This window comes from Prionailurus bengalensis, chromosome B3 (assembly GCF_016509475.1).
Source record: "Prionailurus bengalensis isolate Pbe53 chromosome B3, Fcat_Pben_1.1_paternal_pri, whole genome shotgun sequence".
NCBI classification, from domain to species: Eukaryota; Metazoa; Chordata; class Mammalia; order Carnivora; family Felidae; genus Prionailurus; species Prionailurus bengalensis.
In genome coordinates, this window is record NC_057355.1 from 59,912,768 (window position 1) to 59,925,317 (window position 12,550).

At 35.9% G+C, this 12,550-nt stretch overlaps 1 protein-coding gene across 3 annotated transcripts in view; it reads right to left on the reverse strand.

Moving 5' to 3' along the window:
- Window positions 1-12,550, reverse strand: part of WDR76 (WD repeat domain 76) — a 65,116-nt gene that overhangs the window by 10,384 nt on the left and 42,182 nt on the right. For all 3 annotated transcript variants that reach the window (XM_043555549.1, XM_043555550.1, XM_043555551.1), the window contains 2 exons: window positions 10,477-10,635; window positions 193-410 (listed from right to left, as the gene is read on the reverse strand). In XM_043555549.1, coding sequence (XP_043411484.1) covers window positions 193-410; window positions 10,477-10,635 — 377 coding nt within the window. The remainder of the gene's footprint in view (window positions 1-192; window positions 411-10,476; window positions 10,636-12,550) is intronic.

Genomic DNA, 12,550 nt, shown 5'->3' on the forward strand with positions numbered 1-12,550 from the left:
TTCACTATTTATTAAATCCAAAAGAATCTCTCTTTTAAAAAAAATCACATTCAATAAAACCTCATTGGTGTAGAAATCAAAATTATTTGACCATATGGGGTATCACAAAAGTTGGAGGTCTTTGACATCCAAACTAAAGCAATATTCCTAATTTTAAAAGGCCTGAATCACAAAACTTTATGAAGAACATACCTCAATCCTGCAGTGATAAAATACTGTCTATGCACTGGGTGGACATGAACAGTTCTTATTTTTCTCAGAGAAGAATTGATAAGCTTCTCATAAGAAGTTCCAGGTGTCCGTCTATCCACCAGCGATATATTTCCATTCCAGTGTCCTACTATTAAAGTGGAAGCATCTTCTCCCAAGAAGTCAAAGGAGGAAAAGCTACTTCTTTCATCTCTACATACCTAAGGATATAAGTAACAACTTATACAACACTCTCCTTTTTAAAGAAAACAGATGCATAAATTCTTTGGTAAAAATCTATGAAACACTTTACCTAATAATCTCATTTATTCTTCCATCATCCCACAGAAAGCACCAGGCAGAATGATCATCCCTTTTTACAGAGATGGAAACAAAGGCACTGATCAGCTGTGAGACTCCCCTACAATCAAATGGCCCATCTACCCATGTCAGGGTTACATGCCAAATCTCTTAAATCCAACAAACCTCAGTTGCAGATCTACCCTGTGACACTTACTAGGAAATGAACTAAATATGAATTCTACCCAATTCAAATACCTTAATATATCAAGGAATTTTGCCACCTAAGTCCAAAAAAATATAGCCAAATGTTCATCACCTACTCTTGGTAGAAGTGTAAATAAATACATAGCAAATTTCTGACAACCAATCAGAGTACACCTATCAAACTATTTAATGCTTGTACTCTCTGACCCAAAAATTTATCTAAGATATATATAAAGTTGCCTACTGCAAGACTGCCTATAATAGCAATAAGAAGCAACCTAGGGGCACCTGAGTGGCTCAGTGGGTTAAGTGTCTGACTTCAGCTCAGGTCATGATCTCACAGTTCATGGGTTTGAGCCCCACATTGGGCTCTGTGCTGGCAGCGCAGAGCCTGGAGCCTGCTATGTGCTCTGTGTCTCCCTCTCTCTCTCTGCCACTCATGCTGTCTCTCTCAAAAAAATATAAATATTTTTTAATTAAAAAAAAATTTGTTAAAGAAGCAACCTAAATGTCCACCAAAAGAGGCCTCGTTTAATAAATGATGGTACATCACTACTTTGAAATACCATGAAATGCTAAAGAGAATGAGGTAGATTTGTACTATAATCTCTCCATACCAGTAAGTGAAAAGAGCAAGTTGCAAAAAAAGTATGTATACAGTACGATTCCATTAGTACAAAATTACATGGTTGTAAGTATATGTGTACTTTCTTGAAGCATACCCAAGAACTACAAGGCTTACTTCTGCAGAGTGGAAATGGGGAAAAAGCAGATTTCCTTTGCACACCCTATTTACTGTAAATATGTTATCATAAGCATATATTAATGTTATGATTTTTAATCACTTATAATCCACAGTACTATTACTTTGGGCTCAGATCTCACACACATAAAAAATAAAAAATAACAGTTGTAGAATGTGTCAGACACAAGTAAGAGAATAACCACAATTTGCAACATTGAATCACTAATTGCTGTTATTTAGTTTTAACGTACTATTATAAACTGAGATTAACAAATTAATTAACTGAAATCATCATAACCCCCATACACCCAAAAAGCCCAATATACACAAATGAAACCTGAAGTATTCAGTCAGTATGTTAAAAATGGTTAAGTGCAGGGGCTTAAGTGCAGTGAAGTCAGACAGACCCAAGTGAAAACTCTAGCACTACCATTTATGTTCCTGAGCAAGCTAATAAACCTCTTTACCTCAGTTTTCTCAACTGTTAAGTGAGGATAACATTATTTATTTCATAGAGTGTTATAAGGCTTAATAATATATATAAAGCACTCTCAGATAAATGTCTAACACAAGGTAACTATTCAATCAGAAGTAACAGGAGCACATTACTTATGCATGCAACTTCATGGATGAATCTTCAAAGTATTATACCAGCTGAAAGAAGTCAGACATAAAAAGCTACATACCATATGATTCGATTCCATTTACTTGACATTCTGGAGCAAAGTTATAGGGACAGTAATCACATCAGAGGTTGTCAGGGGCTGTGGGAAGGGGGAGGAGACTGACTACAAAGGGTCATAAGGTAATTTTTTCAGGTGATAGAAATTTTCTCTATATTGATTTTGGTTGCGTTACACGGGTGTACACAATTTGCCAAAGCTCGTAGAACCATACACTTAAAGGGATAAATTCTACTACATATAACTTATCTCAATAAACCAGACTTAAAAAAAATATATATATATATAATATATAATATATATAATATATATATGTATTATAAATATTATATATATATGGGAGGGTCTGGGTGGCTCAGTGGTTAAGAGTCCAACTCTTGATCTTGGCTCAGGTCATGATCTCACAGTTGAGTTCAAGCCCCACATCGGGCTCTGTGCTGATAGTGTGGTGCCTGCTTGGGATTCTGTCTCTCCTCTCTACCCCTCACCTGCCTGTGCGTGCTCTGGCTCTCTCTGAGAATAAATAAACTTAAAAATATATATATACATATATAGGGGTACCTGGGTGGCTCAGTCAGTTAGGAGTCCAACTCTTGATTTCAGCTCAGGTCATGATCTCACTGTTTCATGGATTCAAGCCCTACAAATACTGGGCTCTGACCATGCAGAGCCTGCTTGAGATTCTCTCTCTCTCTCTCTCTCTCTCTCTCTGTCCCTCCCCTGCTCTTGCTCTGTCTCTCTCAAATAAACATATATATATATATAAACTTATATATATAAATAACCTTATATATAGAGAGAGACGGATATATATATATATATATATATATGGAGAAATCATATGTGTGTATAGATAGATAGATAGATAACCCAATTAAAAATTAGGCAAAGAATCCAATATTTAAAGAAATCAACATTTCTGTAAAGAACTACAAATGGCCAATAAGCAAATGAAAAGACACTGAGTATCAATCATTAGGGAAATGAGGATCAAAACCATAATGACACAGGACTTCATACTCACTAGGATGGCTATAGTAACCAACAACAAGTGTTGGCAAAGATGTGGAAAAACTGAAACACTCATATATTGTTGATAAGTATGTAAAATGGTAGAGCCAGTATGGAAAAGCTTGATAGTTTCTCAAAATGTTAAACACGGAGTTACCATATGCCCCAGCAAGTCCACTTCTAGGTATATACTCAAGAGAAATGAAAGCTTATGTTCACACAAAAGCTGTACATGAATGTTCATAATAACATTATTTTCAATAGTAAAAAATGGAAACAACACAAATGATGAAAATGTGGTATATCCATACAGTGAAATATTATTCAGCCACAAAAAGGAGTGAAGAAATGACATTCCACAACATGGATGAACCTTGAAAACATTGTTATGTAAAAGAATAAAGTCACAAAAGACTACAAATTGTATGATTCCATTTATATGAAATATGTAGAATAGGCAAATCTAGAGAGATAGAAAGTAGATTGGTGGTTGTCTAGGGCTGGTGGGGGAGAGAAAATTGGGACTACCTGCTAATGGGCAAGGGGTTTCTTTCTGGGGTGATGAAATATTTTTAAATTAGACTCTGATAATGGTTTCGCAACTCTGTAAATATACTAAAAACCATTGGATTTTAACTTTAAATGGGTGAATTGTATGATACGTAAATTATATGTCAGTAAAGCTGTTTAAAAAATTAAGTAGTTATTATTGACTGATATGATATACACATACCTTTAAATTTCAAATTCCAACTTTCTTATAAGAATAAAGACAAATATAAAACAGAACATGACTTGCATAATTACATGGTTGTACCTTAATAACTAAAGTGTTATCATTAAACAATTTAAAGAAGACTTTTGACAAAAATTATCTCTTATGTAAAGATTAAGGCATAAAATTATACCATCAATTAGTGTTTACAAAGCAACTTCAGTGATGGCCTTGTTCTCTTCGTTGTCTATTACATATAAATTGCTCTTACACTGAGGACTTCTAGAAACTTTAAAAGTCACACTTAAGATAAAGAATAAAATCCTACATCTAAATCATCCTAAGCTTCACAAAGATTAAAATCCATACCATTAAAAAAGTTTGATTTGTAAGAATTATTAAGGAAATTTGATACAGTTAAGCAAATTTGAAAGCTCACTTCAAATAGTATGATTATTGTAAGCATTAAGTAGTAGATATTTAAGTAGTAAACTAAAATGTAATCACTGGGATTACATTAACAGATTCCTCAGCCTTTGGAAGATTCTGGTGCATTGTGTCAGAAATCAAAATGATTACAAACCTCCAAGGTTTCTAGGTCATCTAGGTAGAGTGTCCCTGGGAGAATAGTGGTCCTGAGTATGAGCCCAAGATCTTCAAACTATTTTTTTTGTTTGTTTTTTAATGTTTATTTATTTTCGAGAGAAAATAGAGAGAGTGTGAGCAGGGGAGGGGCAGAGAAAGACGGTGACAGAGGATCCAAAGCAGGCTCCATGCTGACAGCAGAGAGCCCAATGTGGGGCTTGAGCTCACAAACCATGAGAACATGACTTGAGCTAAAGTTGGATCCTTAACCAACTGAGCCCCCAGAGGCCCCAATCTTTCAACTATTCTTAAATAGACTTCAACTTAATTTGACCTTGCAGGTGTTAGACTGGCTCCCCTACAATAATTACTTTAAACGTAAATGGTCTAAATCCTCCAATCAAAAGACACAGGGTAACTGAATGGATTTAAAAAAAAAAAAAAAAAAAAAAAAAACAAGACCCATCTATATGCTGCCTACAAGAGATTCATTTCAGACCTAAGGACACATACAGACTAAAAGTGAAGGGATGGCAAAAGACATTCCATGCAAATGGAAAAGGGGAAAAATAACCAGTGCAGCAATACTTCCAGCAGACAAAATAGACTTTAAAACAAAGACTGTGGGGTGCCTGGGTGGCTCAGTCAGTTGAGCATCCAACTCTAGATTTTGGCTCAGGTTGAGATCCACACTGAGTATGGAGTCTGCTTAGGATTCTCTCTTTCCCTCTCCCTCTGCCTCTCTCCCCCACTCACATGCTCTCTCTCAAAAACAAAAACAAAATATTGTTACAAGAGACAAATAAGGGCATAATGACAAAGGGATCAATCCAACAAAAGAATGTAACAATCATAAATATCTATGTACCCAACACTGGAGCACCTAAACACATAAAGCAAATATCAGCACACATAAAAGGAGAAATGCTCAGCAATATAGTAATAGTAGGAGAATTTTTAACACCCCCACTTTACACCAATGGATAAATCATCCAGGTAGAAAATCAATAAGGAAACTGTGTCTTGGAACTGTACAATAGACCAGACTGACTTCACAGATGTACACAAAACACTTTCTCTAAAACCAACAGAATACAGATTTTTTTCAAGTACACATGCAATATTCTCCAGGATAAATCATGTTGAGACACAAGACTCGATAAATGTAAGAAAACTGAAATATCAAGCATTTTTTCTGACAGTATGAAACTATTAATTATCAGAAAAAAAAAACTAGAAAGAACACAAACACATAAAAGCTAAATAACATGCTACTAAGCAATCAATGGATCAATGAAGAAATCAAATAGGAAGTAAAACACACATGGAAACAAATGAAAATGAAAAAACAATAATCCATTATCTCTGGGATACAGCAAAAGCTGTTCTAGGGAGGAAATTTATAGCACTACAGGCCTACCTTAAACAAGAAAAACCCTGAATAAACAATCTAACCTTATTCCTAAAGGAACTAGAAAAAGACGACACACAAAGCCAAAGCCTAAAGCTAGTAAAAGGAAGAAGATAAAAAAGACCAGAAGGGAAATAAATGAATATACGCTTAAAAAAACAAAAAAACAAAAACAGAAAAGATCAATAAAGCCAAGAGATGGTTCTTTGAAAAGATATATAAATCTGATAAACCTTTAGCCTGACTCATCAAGAGAAAAAGGGAGGACTCAAATAAATAAAACCAGAAATAAAAAAAAAGTAACAACAGACACCACAGAAATACAAATAATTGTAAGAGACTACAAAAAATTGTACGCCAAAATATCAGACGACTTAGAAGAAATAACTAAATTCCTAGAAACATAATTTTCCTAAACTGAATCAGGAAGAAACAGAAAACCTGAACAAACCAATTACTAGTAACAAAATTGAATTAGTAATCAAAAAACTCAACAAACAAAAGTTCAGGACCAGATGGATTTACAGATGAATTCTACCAAATATTTATTTTTTTTAATGTTTATTTATTTCTTTTGAGAGAGAGCATGCATGCACATGCACAAGTTGGGGAAGGGCAGAGAGAGAGAACCCCAAGCAGGCTATGTGCTATCAGTGCAAAGCCTGATGCAGGGCTCAATCTCACCAACCATGAGGTCATGACTTGAGCCAAAATCAAGAGACAGATATTTAACTGACTGAGCCACCAGGCACCCCTGAATTCCACCAAACATTTAAAGAAAAGTTAATACCTAGTCTCCTCAAACTGTGCTAAAACAGAAGAGGAAGGAAAGCTTCCAAATACATTCTACAAGGCCAGCAAAACCAAAGCACTACAGAAAGAAAACCGCAGGCCAATATTCCTGATGAACACAGATACAAAGAGCCCTCAACACAACAGTAGTATACCATATTAAGCAGTACATTAAAAGGATTATTTACCACAATCAAATGGGATTTATTCTGGGGATGCAAGGATGGTTCACTGTCTGCAAACCAATCAATATGATACACATTAATAAAATAAAGGATAAAAAAATCATATCATCTCAATAGATGCAGAAAAAGCATTTTATAAAATTTAACATCCATTCATGATAAAAATTCTCAACTAAGTGGGTTTAGAGGGAACATACCTCACCACAATAAAGCCTATATATAGCAAACACACACCTAATATCACCCTCAATGGTGAAAAATTGAGTTTTTTCTCTAAGATTAGAAACAAGACAAAGATGTCCACTCTCATCAGTTTTATTCAACATAGTACTTGGAAGTCCTAGCCACAACAAGCAGACAAAAAGAAATAAAAGGCATCCAAATGGTAAGGAAACCATAAAACTGTCACTGTTTGCAGATGACATGATACTATACATAGAAAACCCTAAATACTCCACCAAAAACTACTAGAAGTACTAAATGAACTCAGGAAAGTTACAGGATGCAAAATTAATATACAGAAATCTGTTGCATTATATTACAACTAATAATAACAAAGTAGCAGAAGGAGAAATTAAGAAAATAATTCTATTTGATGCACCTGGGTGGCTTAGTCAGTTAAGTGTCCAACCCTTGATTTTGGCTCAAGGCATGATCTCACAGTTCATAAGTTCGAGCCCTGTGTCGGGCTCTGCACTGACAGTGTGGAGCCTGCATGGGATTCTCTCTCTCTCCTTGTCTCTCTGCCCCTCCCCCACCCCCAATGTCTCTCTCTCTCTCTCCCTCTCTCTCTCTCTCAAATAAATAAAACTGAAAAAAAAATGTTTAAAAAGAAAACAAATCCATTTATAGTTACACCAAAAAGAATACTTGGGAATAAATTTAAGCAAGGAGGTAAAAGACCTGTACTCTGAAAATTATAAAACAATGATCAAAGATATTGAAGATGACACAAACAAATGGAAAGATACACCATACTCACGGACTGAAAGAACCAATAATGTTAAAATGTACATACTAGGGGCGCCTGGGTGGCGCAGTCGGTTAAGCGTCCGACTTCAGCCAGGTCAAGATCTCGCGGTCCGTGAGTTCGAGCCCCACGTCAGGTTCTGGGCTGATGGCTCAGAGCCTGGAGCCTGTTTCTGATTCTGTGTCTCCCTCTCTCTCTGCCCCTCCCCCGTTCATGCTCTGTCTCTCTGTGTCCCAAAAATAAATAAACGTTGAAAAAAAATTTAAAAAAATAAAATAAAATGTACATACTAACCAAAGCAATTTACAGATTCAATGCAATCCCTATCAACATACCAACAGCATTTTTCACACAACTAGAACAAATAATCCTAAAATTTGTATGAAACCATAAAAGAACCTAAATAGGCAAAGCAATCTTGAGAAAGAACAGAGATGGGGGTATCACAATCCCAGATTTCAAAACATATTACAAAGCTATAATAATCAAAACAGTACGGGACTGAGACAAAAATAGATCCATGGAGCAGAATAGAGCCCAGAAACAAACCCATGCTTATATGGTCAATTAGTCTATGACAAAGGAGGCAAAAACACACAATGGGGGAAGACAGCCTCTTCAATAAACGGTGCTGGGAAAACTGGACAGCTACATGAAAAATAAGAAACTGGATCACTTTCTGACACCATACACAAAAATAAACCCTAAGTGGGGTGCCTGGCTGGCTCAATTGGTAGAGCATACTATGCTTGATCTTGGGGTTATGAGTTCAAGCCCCATATTGGCTGTAGAGCTTACTTTAAAAATTAATTAATTAAAAAGTAATAAACTCAAAATGGATTAATGACTTAAATGGGAGATCTGAAACCATACAACTAAAAGAAAACACAAGGAAGTAATCTCTTTGACATCAGACTCAGAAACATTTTTCTACATATGTCTCTTACAATGAGGAAAACAAAATAAAAAATATTAGGACTACATCAAAATAAAAAGCTTTTGTACAGCAAAGGAAATCATCAAAAAAATGAAAAGGCAACCTAACAATTGGAAAAGATATTTGCAAACAGTATACCTGATAAAGTGTTAGTATCCAAATTATATAACAACCCCAAAACTTCCCCAAGTAATCCAATTAAAAATGGGCAGAGGACATGAACAGATACTTTTCCAATGACATGGAGATAGCCAACAGACCCATGAAAAGATGCTCAACATCACTAATTATCGGGGAAATGCAAATCAAAACCACAATGAGATATCACCTTATACCTGTTAGAATGACTACTATCAAAAATACAAGAAATAACAAGTATTGGCAAGGATATGGAGAAAAAGGAACCCTTGTGCACTGTTGGTCAGAATAAATTATATAGCCATTGTAGTAAACAGTATGCAGTTTCCTCAAAAAACTACAAATAGAAAAACCCTATGATCCAGTAATCCTACTAGTATTTACCCAAAGAAAATGAAAACCCTAATTCAATGGGGTGCCTGAGTGGCTCAGCTGGTTAAGTCAGACTCTTGATTTCAGCTCAGGTCATGATCTTATGGTTCATGAAATCAAGCCCTGCAGCAGGCTCTGTGCTGCCAGCACAGAGCCTGCTTGGGATTCTCTCTCCTTCTCTCTCTGCCCTTCCCCAGCTCACACACAGGATGCTCTGTCTCTAAATAAATAAATAAACATTAAAAAAAATTACCACTAATTTGAAAAGATTTACATACCCTTATGTTCACTGCAGCATTATTTATAAAAGTGAAGATATGTAAGCAACCTAAATGTCCATTGATAAATGAACAAAGATGCGGTGTGTATATCCATACACACACACACACACACACAAATGGAATATTACTTAGCCATAAAAAAAGAATGAGATCTTGCCATTTGTGACAACATAGATGGACCTAGAGGATATTATGCTAAGTGAAATAAGTCAGACAAAGAAAGTGTATGATTTAAGTTACACAGCATCTAAAAAACAAATGAACAACAACAAAAAAAACCCAGAAGCAGACCCAGAGAACAAACTGGTGGTTGTCAGAGGGGTGGGGTGGGGATGAGAGAAAGGCAAAATAAATGAAGAGGAATGGCAGATACAGGCTTCTAGTAATGTAATGAATATGGGAATAAAAGATAAAATGTACAGCATAGAGAATATAGTCAATGGTATTGTAATAGCTGTGCAGGCTGACAGATGGTATCTATACTTGTGGTGAGCATAGCATAATATATACAGTTGTTGAATCACTGTTATACACCTAAAACTAATGTAATATTGTGTGTCAACTATACTTTAATCAAAAAACAATAATACAAAATAAAATATTTTTGCAAAGATTAAAAAATAATTAAGAGCAAATACTTACGTGCCTGGCTGGATCATCTAACCACTTTATCTAAATTAAATCATTTAACCCTCATGACAATCTTATTAGGTAGGTACTATTACTATCCCATTTCACAACTAAGGAAATTGAGGCACAAAGAAGTTAAAAAAACTTCCAAGGTCATACAAGTAGTAACAGATGGTCTGGGATTCAAACTTAAGCAGTGCAGTTCTAAAATTCCTACTCTGTACCACTTCACCCATTCTGATTGTTATAATAATCATTCATGTGTCATTTCATAAAGAATCCAGAATATTATCTCAAGCCAACATGTAAACACATTAACATTTACCTCTTCAAAAATAGCCCTTGAAAAATCCCCACAGCGTAATGTGCCATCATAGCTCAGTGAGAGTATGTGAGCCGGATTGGCAGGTGAGAAGTAAAGACAGCTAACTGGCTGACTGTGGGGTTGAAAAACATAAATTCCATCTTCTTCAGATTGGTGAGTCTGGAAGAGAGTTGAGGGCAGGGAGATAGACAAAAACTAGTGAAAAGTAGCAACACTTTCTGTCATTAAACTATTTATGTTTGTATTACATTCAGTCTTTTCTTAGTCTATAATTATACCCACCCTCCCATTCAAGAAGTCAGAACTAACAATGTCATATTATCACTAAATTACTTTTTTCTAATTTTTAATCCAAGGATATTGTCACATTTATTTTAACCGTTTCCAGCTTTTGCAAACTACTTTTTCATAATGCAGAAGGGAAAAGAATTATAGTTTATTATGACTTTAGTTCATGAAATCTCAAGAAATGAGAAATCTACTCTTTATTTCACATTCAGCATAATTCCCTTCTACTAAAAACAGTATAACTACCATTACTACTTTGTCTCCTCGGTACGCTTCTATATATCATTCTCAGCACAATTTTCATAAGGTTATTTGGTCCTGGCACAAAGTGATCATTTTAAAAATACGTTATCCCCTAAATACACCATGAAAATGCATGTATTTCAATTCCACATTAATATTATTACTACTGGGGCTCCTGGGTAGCTCCATCAGTTGAACATCTGACTCTTGATTTCGGCTCAGGTCATGATCCCAGGGTCATGGGATCAAGCGCCACGTGGAACCCTGTGCTAAGTGTGGAGCCTGCTTAAGATTCTCTCTCTGTCTCTGTCTCTCTCTCTCCCTCTGCCCCTCTCCCTGCTTGTACTCTCTCTCTCTCTCTCTCTCTCTCTCTCTCTCTCAAAAAAAAAAAAAAGTAATATTATTACTTCTTCTAGGGATTATCCTTTTCACAGGTGGATTACCAACTACTAAATCATCACTTCTCAGATCTGGATAAATTATGTTACTATGCCACATGTCATAGTATGAACCAGAGCAACTATCCTCTCCAAATTTGGCTTAATCTGCTCTGAAATATTCAGGCATTTTTGTTTTCTTCTTTTTTTATTTTAAACTTAGACAAAGAATTTTTTAAAAGGAAAGGGAGGGAAAAAATTATAATCACATACACTCCTCCTCCTATCTAGAGTTAACCACTGTTAATATCCTCACGTATTTGTTTATAGTGTTTATTTTTAGAACAAAACTCTCCATTGTTATAAATAACAATACAGAAATGTAGAAAGACAATAACTATTAAAAATTACTGCAAACCGCTCTGGAAAGCAGTGTGGAGGTTCCTCAGAAAATTAAAAATAGACCTACCCTATGACCCAGCAATAGCACTGCTAGGAATTTATCCAAGGGATACAGGAGTACTGATGCATAGGGGCACTTGTACCCCGATGTTCATAGCAGCACTCTCAACAATAGCCAAATTATGGAAAGAGCCTAAATGTCCATCAACTGATGAATGGATAAAGAAATTGTGGTTTATATACACAATGGAGTACTACGTGGCAATGAGAAAAAATGAAATATGGCCTTTTGTAGCAACGTGGATGGAACTGGAGAGTGTGATGCTAAGTGAAATAAGCCATACAGAGAAAGACAGATACCATATGGTTTCACTCTTATGTGGATCCTGAGAAACTCAACAGAAACCCATGGAGGAGGGGAAGGAAAAAAAAAAAAAAAAAGAGGTTAGAGTGGGAGACAGCCAAAGCATAAGAGACTGTTAAAAACTGAGAACAAACTGAGGGTTGATGGGGGGTGGGAGGGAGGGGAGGGTGGGTGATGGGTATTGAGGAGGGCACCTTTTGGGATGAGCACTGGGTGTTGTATGGAAACCAATTTGTCAATAAATTTCATATAAAAAAAAAATTACTGCAAATCCGGGGCACCTGGGTGGCTTAGTCGGTTAAGCGTCCGACTTCAGCTCAGGTCATGATCTCACGGTTCGTGAGTTCGAGCCCCGCATCGGGCTCTGTGCTGACAGCTCAGAGCCTGGAGCCTGCTTCGG